General features: G+C 37.6%; 1 protein-coding gene across 4 annotated transcripts in view; it reads right to left on the bottom strand.

The window, feature by feature from the left end:
• The window catches only part of Cbfb (core-binding factor subunit beta), a 48175-nt gene that overhangs the window by 21387 nt on the left and 2497 nt on the right, over positions 1-24291 (bottom strand). For 2 of the 4 annotated variants that reach the window (XM_051201306.1, XM_051201307.1), the window contains exons 3-4: positions 18446-18562; positions 2786-2902 (exon numbers count right to left, since the gene is read on the bottom strand). In XM_051201306.1, coding sequence (XP_051057263.1) covers positions 2786-2902; positions 18446-18562 — 234 coding nt within the window. The remainder of the gene's footprint in view (positions 1-2785; positions 2903-18445; positions 18563-24291) is intronic. The other 2 variants (XM_051201308.1, XM_051201309.1) reach the window with 1 other exon arrangement.

The raw sequence follows: 24291 nt of genomic DNA on the forward strand, positions 1-24291 counted from the left end.
ATGCAAAAAATAAATATAAATACTAATAAGTCTTTTTTTTTTAAAGACAGCATTGACACACTGAAATTTATATGCACAAAGCTGCAAATTAAAGAAACTAAAATAGCATAATTACCATTAACATGTATGTCTACAAATATGTACAGAAGTATCTCCATTTATGAACAAATTTTCTTCTACAAAGTATGTATACAGAGGCGTTAAGTACATATATATGTGTTTGAGTATGGTGTATGTCTAGTGTGTGTGTGTGTGTGTGTATACATTTATCCATGTACATGAAGGCCAGAAAAGAACAGAATGTTGAGTATCCAATTCAGCTACTCTTAATCTTGTTCCACTGAGATAAGATCTCTCACTGGCCTGTGTACTTAGATGGAAGCCGCAAACCCCAGCAATTCTCTTGTCCCTGCCCTTCCTTTTTCCCAGTACTGGGGTTACATGACTACATACATGGGCCATGCTTGGCTTTTTATTTGGGTACTGGAATTCAAACTTAGGTATTCTTGTCTCTCCAGTTGTAGGAACTATATAAGACATAATGAGCCAGGTGTGGAGATTCACAATTATAATTCCAGCTATTGAAAAGTAGAGGTAGGTGGATCAGGAGTTTAAAACCAGTCTCTATATCATACTGGATTTGACATACCTTGAGGCCCTTTGCGAAAAACCAAAAAAGGAAAAGAAAAATTTGAAAAACAAGGCACAGTAAAACCTGTAATTTCAGTACTCAAAAGGCAGAGGTAAAGAAGGAGAATTATCGTGTGTGAGGACAGCCTGATCATCTTCATAGTGATTTACATAGTAGCCAGGGCTATAGAGACAGTAACTCAAGATAAACCAAAAGCAAAAACAAAAACCCAAATAATGAAAAGTCAAGGAATGTAGCACAATGGTAAGCACTTTCCTAAAAAATGTAAGACACTGAATTAAGTCTCCAGTACTAAGAGGACAAATAACAAGACAACAACAAAAGCCCATCAAAACCAGAAATAATGTGGCATGTGATGAAATAATGAATGGGTAAAGACTTCTAAATTGTTTCTTTTCCTGTGTATTTTTATTGTTGTTACTGCCATTGTTTTCAGTACTAAGAACTGAACCCAGGATACCCCCTGACATATTAGGCAAGTACTCTATCCCTGAGCCACATTCACCATGCCAGCCCATGATGGTCTTGAATTCACTTTGTAGTCCCAGAAGATCTCGAGCTTGTGATCCTGCCTCAGCCACCTGAGTAGCTAGGATTATGGCTACTGAGAACTCTTCTGTTTCTGCCAATCATCTCAATGTAGGCATACTAGAATTACAGATGGGTGCTACTGCATCCAGCTTTACACCGGTTCTGGGAATCTGACCTCTAGTCCCCACACATGCATGGTAAACACTTTATTCCTTGAGCCATCTTCTCAATCCTTCCATTTTTCTTTTTAAGTTTTGTTTTCTGTGAGGCTACCAGTGGGCCAACATAGCTTAGCTGTAAAACCAATGCCTGATCTTCTATTTTGTTTAAATACAGTTATTGGATCTGTATATATGGCCTGGGGAAATGCTTTCCAAGAACAGGGAGTTTGCCAGTTCTACTCTATGTTTAGACAGGCAGTTAGTGCTTCCAGGATCACATGTGATCTTGGTTAGGTCATTTTAGCTATTTCCCTGGATCTAAATGGTATGGTAAAGTTCTGTTTGGTCTGTCACCCTGTTGTTTCCTGTAACAACAGTTTTGCTGGATTCTCTGCCAATGTTGCTTTCTAACAACATCTCTGGGTATGGATCCCACTCCCACTCTCCAAGCTGTGGTCTTAGGAAAAAGAATTAATTCTCTCAATCAGGACAGCAGAGCTAGTAGCCCTCACTCAGTCAATCTGAAAGTGTTTTCTTGTATGTGCTTTATCAATTATTTCTTGCCCTCTCCCACATAGTGTTCTGACAAGAAAAAGGGTGGCGGCACACCCTTTTAATCCAGCACTATGCAGAGGTAGGCAGATCTCTGAGTTTGAGGTCAGTCTGGTATACAGAGTGAGTTCCAGACAGTCAAGGCTACACAGAGTAATCCTGTCTCGAAACACCCGCCCCCACAAAAAAAAAAAAAAAAAAAAAAAAAGAATAATTTACTAGACTTTCAATTCCCACCAGGCAGACACAGTAATCCAACAATTAACTACTAGATTTTCACTAAAGGGCAAATTAGGTTCAGAATGTGGTCTTTAATACTTTCAAGATTTTATATTATATGGACATACTCCTTGTGCTTGGCTAGCTTTGTGTCAACTTGACATAAGCTAGTATTATCAGAGAGCATGGGAGCCTCAACTGAGAAAATGCCTCCTTGGAATCTGGATGTAGGCAAGCCTTTAGGGTAATTTCTTAACTGATGATGATGGTGAAGAGCTCAGTCCATTGTGGGTGTGGTACCAAATAAACCCTTTCCTCCCCAACTTTGGATAATGGTGTTTCATTCACAGTAATGACAACCCTAACTAAGACACTACTACTCTTTATTTTAAAATATTTTATTACATTTTATTTGTCTTGTGGGGGAATACATGTCTATGTGTGCACACCTGTTACAGCATATGCATAGAGATCAGAGGACAACTTATAGGAGTTAGTTTTCTCCACCATGTGGGTCCTGGAGATCAAACTCAGGTCCTCAGGCATGGCAGCAGGTGTCCTTTACCTACGAAACTACCCCAAAAGCCCAAACATACTACTCTAAAGATAAGGTAAAATAGTTCCCCACAGACAAGGTTAGGGGCTAAATAAAAGTCTGAAATAACCCTACCTGGGCTCGCTCCTCATCAAATTCCAGGCAACCCATACCATCCAATCTGTGGAGATCAATCCAGCCCTTCCAGATGACACATACTCCATTCAGAATCATGGGAGCCTTCAAGTACACCTAAAACAAACAAACAAATAAACAAACATAAAAAAAGACTGCTGAAAAATTAGCAAAAAGCCATCAGACCTAAATTTTCTTCTCTTAGGATTTTTTTAAAGTGTATGGATGTTTTGTCTACATGTTCATTCATCTACAAACCAGCAGAGGGTGATAGGTCCCACAGGACTATAGCTATAGATGGTTGTGAGCTGCCATGTATGTGCTGAAAATTAAACTCAGGACCTTTGGAAGAGCAGCCACATTCTCTTAACAGCTAAGCTATCTTTCTAGCTTCAGACATGAGTGTGTGTATGTATGAGTGTTTGGCTGCATGTATGTCTGTGCACCTTGTGCATGCAGTGTCTAGAGACCAGAAGAGGGTGCTGGATCCCTAGACCTGTGAGCCACCATGTTGGTGCTGGGAATCTGAAAGAGAAGTCAGTTTTCTTAACCGCTAAGCTATCTTTGTAGTCCCCAGACATAAAAATACAAAGGATTTTGGTGAGGAAAGGGTTAATTTTATCCTATCACTAGTAGTTCATAATCCATGGAAATCAAGACAGGAACTCAAGGTGGGAACTGAAGCAAGAACCATAGAGGAGTGCTGCTTACTGGCTTGCTCCTCATGGTTTGTTCTGCATATTTTATTACATACTCCAGGACCACCAGAATAGAGGTGGCATCACCCACCATGATCTGGGACTGCTCACATTAATCATCAACTAAGAAAATATATTACAGGCTTGCCCACAGGCCAGCTTGGTAGCAGCGTTTTCAAAGTCGAGTTTCCCTCTATTCTAACTTGTAGTGAGTTGACATAAAAACTACCCAGCATGATCTGTAAAAAGGAAGAAACATATTGAGATGTAATAAAGTCTCCATGTGACAAGTTGTGATGGTCTGACAGAAAATGGTCTCCAAAGGAGTGGCACTATTTGGGGTGTGGCCTTGTTGAAGTACATATAGCCTCGTTGGAGGAAGTGTGTCACTGTGTGGGAGGGTTTTCAGGTCTCTTTTTGCTCAAGCTTCCCTCAGTGTGATTGTCAGTTGATTTCCTCTTGCCTGCAAGAGGTAGGACTCTCAGCTACTACTCCAGCACCACATCTGCCTGTATGCCATCATACTTCTCTTCTCATCATGATGATAATAGACTGAATCTCTGAAACTGTAAGTGAGCTACCCCAATTAAATATGTTCTTCATAAGAGTTGCTGTGGTCATGGTGTGTCTTCACAGCAATAAAAACCCTAAGACAGAATTATATAAAATAAAAGCTCGAAAGCATGCCTACTAAAACCAGAAAAAACAAAACAAAACAAAAAAAAAAAAAAAAAAGGATTAAGCTTACTTGTCAATTCTGCAGCTTTCTTTTTGAAAACGTATGATGATAAAATTAAGAATTATTGGTAAAATGCATATATAATTTTTTTTAAAAATATTTCTTTTGAAGAAGGGTCTCAATATGTGGCTCTGGTTGTCCTGGAACTCATTATATAGAGCATGCTGGCTTTGAAGTCACAGAGATCTTCCTGCCTCTGCCTCCAAAGTGCTAGAAGGAAGGGTGTGCATTAACATGCTTAGACTGGAAAGTACATACATAAACATTGGACTTTGGTTTCATTCAGTAAATTTTTTCTTTTTTGCAATGTCAGAGATTAAACCTGACATGTGAGGTCCTGCATGTGAAGCAAGAACTCTGTTATAGAGATGTATCTCTTTAGCCCTTACAATTTTATACCCATTTACAATTTTTCCTGACTACCTTAAAAAGAAAATTTCGTAGGATCTGTGAAAGGACCAGCATGTGCAAGGTCCTGAGTTTTCTCCCTTGTACCACATACTAGAGAGGGGGTGGAGAATGTGTAAAAACTGTAGGTAATTTTTTTTTTTTTGCGACAGGGTTTCTCTGTGGAGCTCTGGTTGTCCTGGAACCCACTCTATAGACCAGTCTGGCCTGGAAATCACAGAGATCCTTCTGCCTCTGCATCCTTTGTGCTAGGAATTAAAGGTGGGTGCCACTACCAATCGGCTATTTTTTTTGAGACAGGGTTTCTCTGTGTAGCTCTGGATGCCCTGAAACTCACTCTGTAGATCAGGCTGACCTTGAATTCACAAGAGATCCACCTACCTCTGCCTCCCGAGTCCCAGAATTAATTCTTAATTAATGGGAATGTGAACTCTTCCCATAAAATTATTTCTAGTACGATAAAGAGAGATTTTATAACATGCTAATATCCCTATCTGCTTGTATGTTAGAAAAATATCCAAAAGGAATACTCTGGGATGCTGTAACATCTTCACTGAAAAATTTAAAATATGTAATACACTTTATGTCTCAAGTTTAAAAAAGTATCAATAAATTTTATTTAAAATTTGCTGAGTTCAAAACTATTCATCTCGGGACTAGAGTGGTGGCTCAGCAGTTAAGAGCACTGGCTGCTCATCCAGAGGACCTGGGTTCAATTTCCTGCATCCACATGTCACTTCCTTCAAAAGTGTCTGTAACTCCAAGATCTGACACTCTCACAGATATGCATGCAAACAAAATACCAGTGCACGTTAAAAAACAAAAAACTTATTCATCTTACAAACCTTTAGTACTTTCAGAAAATTCCAACATCCTTATATGCTGAGGTAACTTTAACTTTTACAGTTTCACATTTTTTTCTCTAAAGATAACCAATATAGTCACCAAAAGTTTTCAAATATATAACACCAGAGCAAGTCACTTTAGGTAGAATTTTCAAACTGAGATTTCCAATCACCACATTAATTCTCACATTGATTTTTCTCAAGAATAAGGATCCAAGTAGAAAGGATGGTTGTAAATACTACTCGAGATAAATATCGTATTATGACACAGATAAAAATCAAGAGAGAAATGTATCATAGCTCCTATAGTTTTCTCTGCTATAATGTCAAGCTGCTATGGATCTCAGGATGGTTTTGAACTCAGAATCATTATACTTCCACTTTAAATGCTGGGATTACAATCAAGAGTAACCACACCTACCCTGCCAGGCACTCTAGAGGCAGACACAACACACGTCAATCTGTGATTTTGAGACTAACCTGGTCTACAAAAATGAGTTCTAGGACAATCACGACAACACATAAACCCCATTTTGAAAAACCAAAAAAGTAATTAAGGAGGAAGAAGGAAACAGGAAAATGATGTGAGTATATTATAATCTCAAAAGTGAAATAATTAAAATAAAATAATAAAGTTTTTTTTTTTTCTTTTTAGGTAGAACTTCATGTAGCCCAGGCTGTCCTTGAACTGAACTTCCTACAACTACCATTCAAGTACTGGAATCAGAGCCTTGTGTCTACCATATCTGGCTATTTAAAACATTTTTTTTTTTTTTTAATATCTTCTCTACCTCACTTAACATGGGCTTCTGAATGAAAATCAGCATACATTTAAATCATTCTGTGCCTTGAATAAGATATTTAAAATTCAGAAAAAGTGGAACTTCACTGATTTTTCAAAACTCCAAATAAACATCCTCATAAGCAAGATTTTCATCTATATACACAAAATATGTCATTTTTATTACTTATATGACAGACAAATAGTAGGAAAGTTTCTCATTTTAAGAGAAAAGTTGGCATGCCTTTAATCACACCCTCGGGAGGCAGAAGCAGGAGGATCTCTGTGAATTTGAGGCCAGACTGACTGGTCTACAGAGTTCCAGGACAGGAACTCTAAAGCTATACAGAGAAATCCTGTCTTGAAAAACCAAAAAGAAAAGTTACTCCCCAGGTACCTGTAACATAAATCTATAGGATTTATGCCTTTACACTATATATATTTTTCTCTTTACTATATTGAACCCATTGCTACTTATAAAAGAATGAAGACTCTCCAAAAACATAAGGTTTTTATTTCTCCCCCCATCTGAGCAAGGGAAACAGTCTACAGTTATAGTTAAAACCGTTTAACCACATATTTCCTTTTGCTCTGATAAGTGTTCATTCCTTTCCACAATATAAATGTTATGTACATATATATATATATATATATATATATATATTTTTTTTTTGAGAGTCTCATGAAACACACCCTAGCCACTGATATGTAGCTGACAGTGACCCTTGAACTCTGGATCTCCCCTGCTTTCATCTTCCTTGTGCTGGTAATCACACCTACTCACCACAAGGTCTAGCCATATTTACTCTGTCAGTGTGCATCTTTAGTTCATTGACCATGCTGACCTCCTACTTAATACCCCAGAGGAAACTAAGAACATCGTCCTTCTACATTTCACATCAAGAGAACTTGACTTAACACACCTCCAAAGATTTCACTCCTTACAGCACATGACAGAGTGTAACATTTCACTACTAAAGTCTCTATAATGCTAAATTCTGATACAAATAATGGGTAATTCTTCTCCAATTAGCCAAGAAAAGGTAAACTTTATGCTACTTTTAACCCAGATTTTTGTTCTTCACAAATGGTTTTTATCTTTTAGAACTGCAGATTCTATGATTCTTTTTAGCTTATTCATATTAACTAACATCCAGTCAAAAATGTTTCCCTTATGAAATTCATTTTTAAAAGCCAATCTTTTACTTCTTTATAAATCTTTCATGAAAAGGAGACCACCATCAATCTGTTTTGGGAAATTCCTAAATGGCTTTAGAGAATGGATACATTCATTACGAAGAATAATGTCTGTACTCCTAATTTAAAACAACATCTAGATGATCCTGGTAATTTATTTAATGTTCACATTGAAATAAACAGCTTTATGTGTAATCTTCAAAGTAAATGTTTGGTGCTTTTATATATTCATAAATACCAGGCCTCAAAGTCTGAAGAAAATACACTGCTCTCTCTTAACAGCTGGTATTTTGTAATATTAATTCAATAATGTCATTTAAACACAAAGACATTTATTTCACTGAAAATGATGCCTTTTTTTCAAACTTTGAAAAGAAAGGTTATTATATGTCCAAAAATGAAGCTCAACTGTCCTGGAAAAAATGTTACAGAAATGGATTCCACAAAGTCTTAAAAAGTAGTAAATAGACGCAGCTAATCACAAGAAGCAACAAAACAGTTTTTCTTTCCAAAAGACAAATACTACAGAATGAGACGTCATAGCCTCATTTTTAAAAAAGAAAGTTAAAAGCTAGTTTGGCAGAATTTAATTCAAGATACATCAATATTTTTTGATGTCATACTAAATCTAAATTATATAAATAACTTTATTTTCAACCTACAGCTTCAATTCCCCCTATCATTTAAGCCACAAAGAGGTTAAAAAAAAAATCATGCTTGTATCATCCAACTACATTATTAATACAAAGGTGATGGGAGATGTCATTCTGTAAATATGTTTCTCCCATTGGTTAATGAATAAAGTACTGATGGCCAATAGGAAAGCAAGACAGACGGGGACAAGGAGACTAGGAGGAGATTCAAGATGGAGGACTGAGAGAGAAGAATGCCGGGGTCTCCCTCTCCATACTTAGATTAATAGAAATGGGTTAATGTTTAAGACAGAGCTAGCCAGTAAGAAATGCTAGCAACAGGCTAACAGCATTTATAACTAATACAGCATCTCTGTGTATTATGTGGGGGTGGTGCGGCAGTGGGACCAGGCTGCTGTGGTTGGGGAGGGCTACTCATAACACAAGGGTGTATTATTTGGCCATAAAAAGGAATGAATGCTGGACATGACGTCATATGCTTCTAATCTCAGCACTTAGAAGGCTAAAGTGGAAGGGCTAGGTGCAAACTCAGGGTAAGCCTGCACCACACAGAATGGCCACCTCAAAACAAACAAAACCTTCGCCATCACAACCAACAAAAATTAATAAAAATCAAGTATTGTTTCTATAACACAGGTAACCCCAAAAAATGCTATATTTAGTGAAATAAGTCAGGCAAAGTTCAAAATTATTAAATTAACCACAACAGACAAACTAAGAGGAGATAGGAAACATGAGATAAGACATCTAGGCTGATATAATAAATATGGTGGCCACTAACAATACTATAGGTTTAAATCTCCAGGAAGGGAAGAAAAATGCCTTGAGGAATAAATAGAAAATGAGGACTGATGAAGAACTTGGAGAAAGTCCAACTTTTCAATTTGGATAGAAGAAAACAAGGCAGAGCAGATTATGAATAGCCATTATGAAAATGAGAACATGTATTATAATCACAGGTTGAAGTTCTCCTTTGTTGGCTATACTATGTTACAGAACCTTAGGTCTCTTATTTACAGCAACAAAGATTTTTGTCACAAATATCCTTCCTTTGATTTTTTTCCAGACAAGGTCTAACTATATAGCCCTGACAGGCCTGGTACTCACTACTTGATAGTGGCTAGGCTAGTCTCAAATTCAAGTCTCCTGTCTCAACCTCTGGAGTTCAGAGACTACAGATCTGTACTACCATTCCTTGATAATGGAAGATTTATTCCATATTTCTGAGATAGGGCCTCGCTATGTAGTGCTGGCTAGCCTCAAACTCAAGATATTTGCCTGTCTCTCCCTCCCAAGTACAGGAACCAGAGTTCAGAAAACCTGTAAGGAGGTTTGAATTTATAGACGTATTTCAGTAAAACCAGAAACTTTGTAAAATTCTGAATAATTACTTACTTTTGAATCCAGGTACATTTTTCTAAAGAATATTACTTTCATTAGCTTCTCAAAGGGGTACATAAAGCAAAAAAAAGTTTAGTATGATGGTAAAAACTGATAAGCTTGTAATGCAAACTGATACAGGCATGCCTTTAATCCTAGTACCTGGGAGGCAGAAGCAGATGGATCTTGCGTTTGAGGGCAGCCTGGACTACAGGGCAAGTTCCAGAATAGCCAGGACTACACAGAGAAACCCTGTCTTAAAAAACAAAACAAAAAAATTAATAATAAAAAATAAACTGTTAACATTCAGTTTTGCTTATAAGTATGTCTATGTGCCCTAAAAACCAGAAGAATACACCCATTAGACCTTCTGGAATTGAAGTTATTGATGGTTTTGAGCTACCCTGTGGCTGCTGGAAATTGAACCAGTGTCCTTTGAAAGAGTAGCCAGTGCTCTGAACCACTGAGTCATCTCTCCAGTCCCCCATAAATATTTAAATACTTACTAATAAAAGAGAAAGAAAATAGAAAAAGTTCTTAGCTACTTTTTGTTTGTTTGTTATTGTTTATTTGCGGGTTTTTTCTTTCTTTCCTTTTTTTTTTTTTTTTTTTGAGACAGGTTCTCACTATGTAGCCCAGTTTGGCTTTAACTCAAGACTTCCTGTCTTTGTCTCCTAAGTACTGGGATTATACATTTGTAGCACCATGCCTGACCTTCAAACTACTTATTTTCAGCACCAGATTCCTCATATTTTATAATCATTGCTGGAAATATATCCCCTTTAGTAAAAATTAGACAAGTCAACATATAGTAAAGACACAGACCACCACAGAAGAACTGCTTATACATACATTTTCACCAATGCTCTACATAGCAATTTTTTTCCAAGGGAAAAAAAGAGCTATCCCTTCACCCCACCTCCTAGACAATGAACAGTTGTTCTACCCACAAGCTAATGAATCATCAGACAAGCTAGCTGTAATGCTAGCCTGGCCAGAAGCACCCAGGAAAACAAGATTTCACTGATGAAATATGTACTTTGCTGCCCAGCTGCAATCATTTTTGAAGACAACAGATTCCTTTAAAAGACTTCATTCTGATTCATCCTGTTAGCCACATGGTCTCCTCTGTTCATAAACACACAGTCAGCCACTGTCAGATAGTCACTACAGTCACTCATTCATATTTGCCTATGAGTAACAAGTGGGCTGCATGCAGGAGAAAAGTTTCTTACAGTAATCTAATGCAATGTACAAACCTACTTCATATAATTGAAAAGACAAACTATAAAATGTAAAACTAGAAAATAGTTTTGAAACGTGTATATATGTACACACATTTAAGCACATATTCAATAAATTGATATGAGGCTGGGCACAGTGGCAAAAAGCTATAATGCTAGTCCTTGGAGGACAAAGGTAGGAGGAGGATTGAGTTTGAGATTAGCTTGAGCCACACAGTAAGAACCTATCTCAAAAAATGACCCCCCCAAAAGTATGTTAACTAAACTCAGATTTTTTTTAAAGACTACATAAGAGCCGGGCACAGTGGCTCACACACTCAATCCCAGCATTTAGGAGAAGGAAGGGGAAAATCATTCTTCAATACTGGGCTAGTCCCAATGCCTGACATGAGACTGTCTCTCAAAAACAAAAATCAAAACTAAAACCCACCACCACTACCACAAATAACATGAGAACTGTATATTTTTCTACAAAATCAAAAATTGTACAAACACATCACTAATGTGCTTTCTACACAATTACTTTTGCTTGATTTCAATGTATTTTCTTCCTAAGCAAAAAGCTTGTTACTCTTTTTGAGTTAGATTCAGAAAAGCTGGCAGTACTTCATCAGTTGTTGCCTGAGAGTTCGTAAGCATCTTAAGGTAAATGCAGTTGTTTGCAACCTGAAATTCCATCCAGCTCAATCTCTTCCAAGCACATCACAAGAAAACGATAGTCCCTTTCCACATCCATGTTTATGTTTCACCTAAAAACACTCCTGTCTTCCTTCTGTGGGCCCTTAGTACACATTTATGCACTAGCCACATCCATATTATGTAATATACATGGTTTTTAAGTTGAAAAGTATTAGTCTGAATTGAAATTTGGTAATTGGGGCTGGCAAGATGGCTCACTGGTAGGGACAGCTGCTGCCAAGCCTGGCAATCTGAGTGCAATCCCTAGAACCCACATGGTGGAAGAAATAGAACCAGTGCCAACAAGATGCCTGACTCCCACCCCTACCCCACACACTCACACATTAAAAATCAGGAGGGAGTGCTGGAGAGAAGGCTCAGTGGTTAAGAACAGTAGCTGGTCTTCAGAGGTCCTGAGTTCAATTCCTAGCAACCACATGATGGCTCACAGCCATCTGTAATGAGACCTTTTCTGGCCTGCAGGGATACATGCAGACAGAGAACTGTATATATAATAAATAAATCAATCTTTTAAAAAAATCAAGGGGAAAGGAAACTAAGAGGCAATGTCTTAAACAGGAGCCCACTCAAAAATTAATTTATTTACCCATTAAATAAAATTCTGTTAAAAATCACTTTGCTATTCTATCTTCATAAGCACTGGCAAGCTTATAATTCTAGCACTTGAAAGGCTAAGGAAAAAGGATCAAAGATATCTATGATAGGCATGGTGGCGCATGCCTTTAATCCTGGCAGTTTGGCAGCAGAGGCAAGCAGATCTCTGAGGTCAACCAACTAAACAATGAAGTTCATTTTTTCATTTTTTTGAAATCAGCTTTCATACTCTTTAGACTAAGTGGATCATATAATTACCATATACAGACAAACAGATTACATGAAAAAAATTAATGTAATACTCAAGACTATTACTTATGGTCAACAAAAATCATCTGCATTCATTTGAAATAAAATGTAACTGGAAATAAGTCCTAAGAGAAAAGAGCAAAGGAATTAAGCTGAGTCTATATAATTTCAATTTATGAATGACTTCAATTCTGAGAACTTGTTTTTTCCTACCTGTCTTCTGACAGCTAAATTATAAGGAAGCAGTTTAAAGAAGAACTAAAAACGTCTTGGTTGCCAAGGCTGATAACATACCAAGATGGACTACTCAGAAGAGATGAAGCATTCCAGTAGCACTGTAGATCTACCTGAAGTAAATTTACCAAGTCATACTACAGCACTAACTCTATGACTCAGTTACAGTCTTATCCTACAAAATCATCTAACAGCCTAATATTGGATAGGGGGTTACAATTTAAGATGCATTTTCAGTGCCAGGCATAATGGCACAAGCCTGAATCCATACCCTTGGGAGAGAGAAGAAACACAAGTTCAAGACCAACCTGTGCCAATAGGAGACTGGTCTCAAAACAATTCAACTTTCAAAATATATTTTCATATATTCTAAAACTTCATTTAATCCTCAGGAAGAATATTCTGCTTACCATTTATGAATATGTAAATGGCTGTGATTCGATTTACTCTACCTTTCTACTATGTTGTAGTATTTTAAATCTTCCCTGAAAGACTAAGAAGATAAGGGCTAGGAACACAACTCAGTGGTAGAGTACTTGAGTAACCCATGCAAGTCTCTGGGTTCCATGCCCAGTACTATCCAAAACAAACAAAAACAATGACATGCCAAATGCAAACAGTACAACTAGATAACTGTTTCAAATGGGGCTGGAGGAATGGCTCAGTGGTTAAGGGCACTGCTAGTCTTCTAGAGGAACCATGTTCAATCCCTAACATCTCATAATCTTCTATAACTCCAGTCCCTGGGACTCCAATGCCCTCTCTTAGCTTCTTCCATGGGCACCAAACACATATAGGGTGAAAAAAACTTACAAGCAGGCAAACACCCATACACATTTTTTCTTTTGTTTCAAGGCCAGCCTGACCATAAGAGTGTCAGGGCAGCCTGTCTTCCCCCAAAATTTTCAAATACTTCAAAACAAAAATATAAAATACTATTCTCTAACTTGATCTTACATAAAGCACCTATTTCTAGGTTATAGTCTGCTAACAGATTTTCTTTATGAAAGACCTTTGGTTTGGGAAAACAACAAAAACATCCTCAATTTGGGGAAGAAAACTAAGGCTTCACAAGTGCTAGGCTAGGCAAGAACTCTAAACACTGATCTACATCCCCAGCCCTCTTTTTTTTTTTTTGAGACAAGGTTTCCCTAAGTCGTCCAGGCTGGCCTTGAACTCACTCTGTGGATCAAGAAGGCCTTGAACTTTTGATACTCCCACTTAGGCCTCCAGAGAAGCTGGGGGTGGGGGTGGGGTTTCTAGACCTTTGCCAACAGGCCTCGGTGAAAATACTCATGCTATCACATAAGCAAAAGAATGAATAAAATATTGGTGTAATTTTCTGAAGCCATTTTCTTAAATCACAAAACTACTGTTTTGAATAAAAGATTATTGTTTCCTACTTACTAAAATTGTACACTGTTCTGAATTCACTAAATTTAAGAATTATTATTGTGGCTGGACTCCAACATGGCCAATGATCCCATCATCCTGGTATTCATACCCAACTGTAATAATCCCCTTCTCTGTTGAATGTGGCGTAGACTTAGTGACTAGCTACTAATAAACCAAATGAGACCCAAATGACTCGGAGTAGCCATAAAGAGGACGGTGACTTCATTAATTTTCTCTGTATAGAGAAGTACATGTCTTGAAACAGAAGTCATGAGCTTTGAAGTGCACCCGTTGGCTTTAGACAAGTCTTCAGAGACTGTCCAGCCCTATCAAACAGTTTGAATGTAACCTCAAGAGAGAACCTGACCCAGAATCACACAGCTGCAATAATCCTAGATTTGTGTAAAGGAGCCTGAGAAAACTTCTATTAGAGTGGTTGAAACATTACCTTATCCATAGTGGCATTTATATGTATGCATACATTTGTTAGAGTAAAAATTATGCTATTAACTAATGTATTTTATTATATTTAAACTACATTTCAATAAAATTGATCTTTTTCAAAGGTCACTGAACTCTTGATGAAGTGTCACTTTAAAAAGCAGTCTGTCGAGAGAGAAAAAAAGAGAGAGAGAGATACCATAATAGAGGGAGCCATTATAGGTTTGAAGAGAAAACTGACTTTACAGAAATGTCCAGAGACCTACAAGGATGACCCCAACTAACAATCTAAGCAACAGTGGAAAGGCCACCTTAAATGCCCTTCCCTGATAATGAGATTGATAACTAACTTATATGCCATCATAGAGCCCTCATCTAGTAGTGGATGGAAACAGAAGCAGACACCCACAGCTAAACACTGAGCCAAACTCCTGGAATCCAGTTGCAGAGAGGGCAGAGTGATAAGAAAAGGGGTCAAGACCAGGCTATAGAAACCCACAGAGACAGTTGACCTCAACAAGGGGGAGCTCATGGATCCCCCAACTGGTGGGTGGGAAACCAGCATTGTGCCAACTCAGATCTCCTAAATGTGGGTCTCAGTTAGAAGGCCTGGGCAGTCTAAGGGACCTCCGACAGTGGAACCAAGATGTATCCCTGGTGCTCAAAAGGACTTTGGGAGCACATTCTCCATGGAGGGATGCTCCCTTAGCCTACAGGCAGGAAGGAGGGCCTAGACCCTACTATAAATGTCTTGACAGATTTTGATGATTCTTCCTGGAAGGCATCACCCTCCCTGTGGAGTGTGTATGGGGGAATGGGATGGGGGGTGGATGGGTCGGGGAGCATGGGAAGGAGGGAGGGAGAGGGAACTGGGATCAATATGTAAAATAAGAAAAAATAATAAATACATATTTTTTTTAAAAAAAAAAAGCAGTCTGTTATTTAGTTCTGGGAATTCAGAATAGGCAGTAAGGAAACAGAAGCTATAAAAACAAGCAACCATCACAAACCTACATGTCCTGAACTAAGCATACCTGCTTCTTCCTTTCTCTACAGCCCTTCCCATTTCAGATGATGACAACCCCACATTTCCAGTTGTTCAGGCCACAGAGATGAAGCTGTTCTTAACACTCTTTCCCACCCACTACATACAATTTATAAACAAACTCAGATGGCTTTGTTTCAGAACATATTCACCTCTCACTACACCACCGCCGCCTTGTCAAGATTACTTCAATAGCCAAACTGGTTTCCCTACTTCACTTTGGCCTGTACAATCTATTACCAACCTAGAATGCAGAGTGAATCTTTCAAAACCTAACACAAACCATATCATTCATCTGCTTGGAACCTGAAACCACTCTCAATTTTACTCATAATAAAAGTTGGTGTCAAGCCAGGTATAATGGCTCATACACCTTTACCCAAGATACTAGAGGCTAAGGGAAGACTATCAGAAGAAGTTCAAGGCCAACCTCAGCTACATAGCAAAATCAAGATCAGTCTGAGCTATGTGAGACTCTTGACTTTAAAAACTAAAACTAACAAACCAGGGAAAATTTAAAATAAAAAATAAATAACACCACCTTTGGGTAGGTGAGAAAGTTCAGTGGGTAATAACACTTGCTACCACACCTGGTAACTAAGAGTTCAATTCCTGAAGAACAGATTCCTACAACCTTACACATGTATATACTAAATAAAAAAATATAATTAAAACACCTTCCTTAAAAATAAAAAGCCTGTCAGGAGGTGGTACATGCTTTTTTAACCAGCACTTTGGAGGCAGAGGCAGGTGTTATCTCTGGTCTTTCTCCCTTTTTATGCTTTGTTATCTTTAGAATTTCTGTCTCCACAGGCCTAAGGCTGATTACCAAAAAGACAATTGGAAGAACTTTCCCAAATGTTAATTATTTGCCAATGTCAATTCTTTTACCAGATACCAAATGAGTTATCATCTTATTTTTTTTCCACCTACTTTGAACTCCTGATCTTCCTGCTTATACCTCCCAAGTGCAGGGATTACAGATGTGTAAATCCCCCTGCTTTAACCTAGTTACCTCCCAATCAGCTTGTTTCTCTTGACTTTGTAAGTGACCAGGAACATTTGCAATTTTAAATAGGTGATTTTGGTAGAAAAGCAACCTAAAGAAGGTTAGGAAATGATGTTCCACACAGGCATCTGGAGAGAAATGCTCTAGATAGAAAACACACTGTAAAGGAGCATGCACTATATATTATATAAACAGAAAGTAGATCAGTGTGGCGACAGTAGACTAAGACGGGAATAGAGATGAGATAAGGGAAATAAAACAAGGAGCTGCTTGATGTGAATGAGGTAGACTATTATAATGACTTTTTGTTGTTTTATTTTGTGAGATGATTTCTCTATGTAGCTTTTGCTGTCCTGGAACTCACTCTGTAGATCAGGCTGGCCTCCGGGAGGCAGAAGCAGGCAGATGTCTGTGAGTTTGAGTCCAACCTAGTCTACAGATTGAGTACCAGAACAGCCAGAGTTACACTCAGAGAAATCTTGTCTTGAAAAACAAAACAAACAAGAGATCAAATCTAAACAAAATCTCTCATTGTACTTAAAACAGATAAATCTTTTAATTAATGTTTATATGTTGTTACTTCTTTTCATTTGTTGTTTTTATGTTTTTTAAGAGTTACTTTATTATTTGTATGTGGTATAGGGTACTAATGTTACTTTATTATTTGTGTGTGATATAGGGTACTAATGTGTCTGAACACCAGAGTACAGATTTTTAGGGACCAGCTCTTTCCTTCCGTTTTTGTGTCAGTGACTGTAATACTCCATTAGCTCTGGTAGTTCCTGTGGACTCTATCTCCCACCTTGTTGTAGGAATGCTGAAGCTGTGTTAACAACCACAATGGTTTCTGAGGATCATTGTTGTCATCAAGGTTGCCAGGCACACATTTTTACCTGCAGAGCCATCACACCAGCATTGCTTTGTTTTGAGATAGGGTCTTCCTGTAGCCAGCCTGATTTGGGATTCCAAATAAAAGAAGCAAAATCTGCCAAGCCACACAAGAGTTTATGCTGTTCATGATGACACTTAGAAAACTAATTTAGCAAGTTGCTAGAAACAGGTATGGTAACATACTAAAAACTGGGTGTGGTGGCATACACCTGTAACCTCAGCAGTCAAGGTAGAGAGAGTCATGAGGATCAAAGAGTTCTAAGCTGAACACAGCTACAAGAAAGAGGCTGTATGTATCAAAAAAAAAAAAAAAAAAAAAAAAAAAAAAAAACCAAAAATGCCCCAGAAAAATAAACAAACAAAACCCCTAAATCACCAACAAAACCATTTTACAGAGAAAGCACAAGAAATACTGAATATACAATTGGATACAAAAGTTCATAAAAATCAGTTGATTCTAAAAAATTTTTTTTATTCTTTGAAAGTCTGACTCCTTGTTCAAAGATCAACCAATCTAAAATACTATTTATTACATTTTTATCAAGTAATATAGTACATATTTTTAATAGTTATCAGTGTAAACATTTCCATCTATATTTTCATAACTTTAACCTCAACTTATAATATAAAAATTATTAAGGCATTTATTTGAATTCCCAGAAAGTTTTTAAAATAAATAGAAAATACTTAAGTAGAAGTTTTCTTATGATTTCCTTAACATCAAATTTGCTGTATTAACAAAAATACCTGTAATTTGTTTATAAATACAGAAACATTTAACTTTTTTAATTTTTAAACATACAGTTTTTACCCCATTTTTTCTCTTTAATTCATTTTTCACAGGACTATTGTAACACATTTTAGTAGATACAAAAAAAGTGTTAACTTTTATAGAAATTAAAATTTGAATATTAAATGTAGAATATTATTTTCCTATAAATTAGAACTTCTCATGACTATTATATACATATACATATATAAAATTAGAAATCAAATGTTATAAAAGCCATTAAAATCATTTTACATTCTTTCAATATGAAAACAAATCTGATCATATGTCTTGGTAGTCAGACTAATAATCTCTTTATTAAAATACAATTACCCAGAAAACAATAAAACAATCAACAATACTTTAAATTGCAAAAAGATATATCCTACCTTGCCTGCTTCTCTTTCTAAGTCGACATATTCCCGGCTAGGTGTTTGTCGCTGTTCTCCCTGCCAGCTGGCCGGAAAAAACTGGAGAGACAGATTGGTTCCTGTGGCCACAAAAGCCTTTTAGAAAAATCAATACAAACAGGATCAGGAGCAGGACATTACATAAATTATGCAGGCAGTCATTTATTTTTACATCAGTTTATGTCTTAAGCCAGGCAGCACTGAGAATACTTAAAAGTAAAAAACATGCACTCATCATTTTTCTTAAGTATTAAATTACAAACATCTGATTCCATTTTAAGGACATTTGCCATTGGCTGCTTAAATATAAAATCAGACATGGAATCAATACTTTCTTTCAGGTCATGTTTTTGCTGACGTTAGGAACTTACATCGCTTGTGTCTAACCAAAACTTCTATCCCTGGATTTAAAAACTCATATGATTTTGAAAAGCATAATTTAAAGTTGTATAAATGAGAAATTTTAATCTTTCTTATTTTTTGACTCAAGAAAATATGCAACCATGTGTGATGCATTTTAAAAACCTGCAGTATTTAATTAAGCATGTTTTAAAGCATGAGTTCCAAAGCCCATCAAAAATATGTACTAGGAGGCCAGGTGTGATAAGTGTACACCTTTGTTTCTGGCAGCACTCAGGAGACAGAGACAGATGAAGCTTTGTGAGTTTGAGGCCAACCTGGTCTATATAGTCAGTTATAGGCCAGCTAGGGCTATTGAGATCCTGTCTCCAAAACCAACCAACCAACCAACCAACCAACCAACCAACCAACCAAACAAACAAATAAATAAATAAGTGGTACAGCTCAATACAAGGAACAATCTAAAACTATCTCCAAAATATCATTTTATGTAACCTCTGAGCAATGTAGCTCTATTTCCCCACATAAAACAAACAAAAACCCCAAAATAACATTTCCCTTTCTAAGAGAGATTTCAAAAGAAATAAGTAAAAATCACATTAAAAAAAAAAATACATTTGATCTGGAGAAATGGTTCAGCAGTTAGAGCACTGGTTACTCTTGCAGAGGACCAGGGTTCAATTCCCAATATCCACATTGTGGCTCCCATCATCTGTAACTTCAGTTCCAGGGGATCCTACACCCCCTTCAGCCTCTGTGGGAACAGCATACACAGTGCTCAGATGGCATACATGGATACATGAAATAAAAACAAAACAAAAAAAGTAGTGTCCTGACACAGTCAGGAAGCATGGCCCAGGCCTGACTGCCCAGGTCTGAAACCCTGTCTAGAAAAATAAAAACAAAATGAAAAACATTTTAAGCTGTGCATAGTGGCACATGCTTTTAATCCCAGGATTTGGGAGATAGAAACAGGCAGACATAGTGAGTTCCAGGACAGCCAGTGCTACCTCTGACTTGGGGAAAAAAAATCATTTTAGGGACTAGAGAGACAGCTCAGCTCTTAAGAACACTGGCTACTTTCAAAGGACTGGAGTTCGATTTTCAGCATCCATAGAGGGGCTCACAATCACTTGTAACTCAACTCCCAGGGGATCTAATTCCCCCTTCTAACTTCTGTGCACCAGGCATATCACATAGGGAGGGCATAGACATACATGAAGGCAAAGCATCCATACACATAAAAACGAGTTTTAAAGTCATCTATGTATGAACTCTTCTTTGCTGGTAGTTTTAAATTTTGCTATTTAAATTTTGAAGCATCAATTGTTTCAAAACACTATTTTCATTTGAAAGCTAGGGACTCACATTTGGGGGATTTGCTCAAAGTCACTAGAAGATGAATTTATCTATCAGTTCCCCTGAGGAATAACAACTTCAGAAGAAAGGGGTTTCACTATTCAGTCCAAGCTGGCTTTAACTAATCCTTTTTTCTTTCCATCTCCTACTTATTTCTATCATTGGTACTATAGGTACATTTCTTCAGCCTAACTGCTTAATCTCTCAACTGGGCAAGTTTTACCCATAAAAGTTCCACCAGCACAAGTTCAAATGGAAAGCAGATTCATGAATACAAGTTCATCTTTGGCTACAAATTAAGTTTAAAACCAACCTGGGCCAAGCGCTGGAGGAGCTCGCCTTTAATTCCAGCACTTGGGTGGCAGAGGCAGGTGGATCTCTATGAGTTGAGTCCAGCCTGGTCTACAGAGCTAGTTCCAGGACAGGCTCCAAAAGCAATACAGAGAAACCCTGTCTCGAAAAACCAAAACCAAAAAGAACCCAAAACAAAACAAACAAAAATCAACCTGGGCTCCATGAGACCCTGCCCAACCCCATCCTCTCCCAAAAATGAAAACCAGGATTCTAGAAGGAAATATGCCTACACTGTATGACCCAAAGCATACCTCAATTTCCTTATTTATTAAGGTGCTTAGAAAAGTATCAATAAGCATTAAATAAATGTGTACTGAATAATATCAAAAAAATAATTCCTCTCCCACAAAATGCTCTAAAACTGCACAAAGCTCAGACTATTCAAATTCAGGGCAGATCCTGTCCTGGGATCACAAGCAGGAGCTTTGTCTTTGGAGACTATCTTGCTATTTTGTCTAGGCTGTCTTCAAACTCCAGGGCCTAAGTCATCTTTTTCACTCAAGTTCTTCAGTACTGAGACTAGAGGTACAAGGCCTATACACAGACAAAGAGAAATTAATTACAGAGTGCTAACTTTGTTGGCCTTTGATAACATTTTCAGAGCAGAGAATTGTCAGGTTAAATTCAGCCCAGGAGGCATGTTTGTTGACAGTTGTTTTTAATAAAAGGCAAATCCTTCAACCTCTGGTGCCCTAAAATCAGCTCTGTGCTAAGACACTGCAAATCCTATTACCTCACATCCTGTCTGAATGGAAACTTCAGACTTCCTAAGGTGGGTGTTGCTTACACCTGCAATGACAACAATCAAGCAACAGAGGCAGGAGAATCAAGAGTTCCAAGGCTAGCCTGCGTGCAGTGGATAAAGGTGCTGCTGCACAAGCCTGAGTTCACCTCGAGGACCTACACGGTAGAAGAAAGGACTTAAGTTAAACTGCACACCATTTATGTAAGAGTGAGTGCCTGAGAGCAAGTGTGTACACAAAAACAACTGTAATATCCAAAATAAGAAAAGTTTCTGCTTTTCTAACTTCATGCCTATTTTCTGAAGAATCTTCTCAAGAGGATGAAAAGTGGAAAAAACTGATTAGCAAGTACCGAAACCCCATCTTTTTCTTTTCTTTCCTTAAAAAAAAAACAAACAAACAAACAAAAAAAAACTCACTACATAGTTCTGGTTAGCCTAGAACTTACTACATAGACAAAGCTGGCTGCCTGCCACCTGAGATCTAGGATCAAAGGCATGGACCACCTAACTCGTTGAAACAATAGCTAACTCATCTTTTTAATGGAATACTTACTCATATGAAAGAACTGGGAAAACTCTGAAATCATTAAAACAGCACACTTTGTTTTAGAACACATCATACTTCTTACCACTCAAATTTCAGGATTAATCAAATTTCAGGATTAAAAATATGTATTAGTGAGAAAATGAAAAAGTTAAAAAAAAAAGGTATGTATTAGAGGCTGAAGAGTTAGGAGTTTGAGGCTATCCTGTTACAAAGTGAGAACATGTCTCACACACACCCACCCCCATACTCATACCCCACTCCCACCCCAGCAGACATGCATGGTTAACTTTTACTTTTCTCACAGTAGAATCATAACTCTCACATGCATTTTTCTCAAAATTATTTCTTTTACTATTAGTACTAAAGACATTTCCAACACGTTTACTCTAAAAAAAAAATGACCAGGCATGGTAGTGCACACCTTTAATCCCAGCACTTAGGAGGCAGAGGCAGATGGATCTCTGAATTCAAACCCAGCTTGGTTAACAAAGCAAGTTCCACCACATAAATTCTAGGCCTTAAATTATATAACCTTTAAATTCAAAATTCAAATAATCAAGTATCTTTGATACAAAACAATTATAATTTTTTACTTAGAAGATATTCAGAATATGGTCTCTATTTCTATGAACTATATACGGGACTTTTAAGTTTTCTTTGGAGGAGAGCTAGGCATGACCTCAACCACTGGCTGGACAGCCCTAGCCCACAGGATCCTGTATTTGTATGTGAGACAAAAGGACCATCCTCAGCTACACACTGAATTAGCTCAGTCTGGGCTATTTGAGAGCCTGCCTGCTGTCCAAAATCCACAAAAAAATAAATGTAGATAACATAACCCTAGCTAGTCAGGCAGCACAAAGATCACAAGTTCAAAAAAGAGTCTCTCTCAAAGTTTAAAATAAAACTTTTCCAAAGAAACCCTTTCTTGAAAAACCAAAACCAGCCAGGTGGTGGTGGCACAGGCCTTTAATCCCAGCACTTGTAAGGCAGAGGCAGGCAGGATCTTTGTGAGTTGGAGGCCAGCCTGGTCTACAGAGCAAGTGCCAAGACAGGCTCCAAAGTTACACAGAGAAACACTGACTTGGAAAAAGAGAAAAAAAAAAAAAAAAAAAAAAAAGAAAAAAGGGAAAACAAAAGGGCCATGGATACAGCTCAGTTTTATGGAATATTTGCCTAGCATGCTCAAGACCTTAGGGTTCAACTCTTATTACTGGGGTGGGGAGAATAGGTAAGAATTAAGAATTAATTAAAAGGTGGAAACCAGAAAGAGAAGGAAATGTAAAATTCCTCCCCAAATACAAATAGTTAAATTACATAACAAAGGGCCAATGAGAAGGTAAAGGGACTTATACTGCCAACCCTAACAATATAAACTCAAACCCTGGAATCCATATGGTGAAGGAAAGAACCAAGTATACTTTGACCTCCACTCACTCATCATGGCACACATAACTGCCCCCTCCACTAAATCAACAAAGGTTAAAAAAATAAAATAAAAAACTAATTACTTGTTGTGGAGCCCGGTCCCAATGGATACATTTACAAAACATTCCTGCACCTAAGCCTAAGAGAACTCTGAAAAAGGAGCAGAAAGTCTGTGTAAGAGCCAGAGTGCAGGGAATTTGCTATGACTGTGTCTCCAGTAATGCAGCTCCAGAGGCTGCATTCATAGTTTCACCAACATAACTACCCAAACATGAACTGAACAAGGATGACATTGGCTATGCTAAAGTGGATGGGGAAAAGCCCATTAGGTCTCAACCCTACACAAAGAAGAGAGGCAACTGAGGGGAGCTGTGATCTGGAGAGATGGTCTTCCCTAAGGAAGAGCACACCAATTGGCTGTCGAGTCAAATGGTCAGTCCTGAAAACATACATGTAAATAATATTGTATGGACTGAACAGGTTATATTTAGAAATATATAACACATTATTATATATAAAACATATATATGTGTGTGTGTGTGTGTGTGTGTGTGTGTGTGTGTGTGTGTGGCTTTGAATTTGAAGGGAGTGTGGGGAGGAGATATGGGAAAGCTTGGAAGGAAGAAATGTAATTAGAATTTCAAAAAAGACTAAGAATATAGAATAAAAACTCCCTTCTCTCATTTCTTTCTATATCCATCCATATCCATCCATCCATCCATCCATCCATCTATCCATCCATCCATCCCTGGCTGTCCTGGAACTCAGTCTGTAGCCCAGATTGCCTTCAAACTCTGAATGCTGGGATTAAAGGCATGCACCACCACCACCACCTGGCTCAATCTACCTTCCTTGTAAAAATTTTCAGAAAATAAAGCTTTTTAAAATTTGTAAGGAGCTGAGGGTGCTTCTCAGTTGATCAGGCATGGCAAACACCTGTAATCCTAGGACTTGGAAGGTCCAAGAGAGAGAATTGTAAATTCATCCAAGGCTATATTGCCAGTCTAGGTTACATATAACATTTTCTCAAAG

Source organism: Phodopus roborovskii, unplaced genomic scaffold (assembly GCF_943737965.1).
Source record: "Phodopus roborovskii unplaced genomic scaffold, PHOROB, whole genome shotgun sequence".
In the NCBI taxonomy this organism is placed as follows: Eukaryota; Metazoa; Chordata; class Mammalia; order Rodentia; family Cricetidae; genus Phodopus; species Phodopus roborovskii.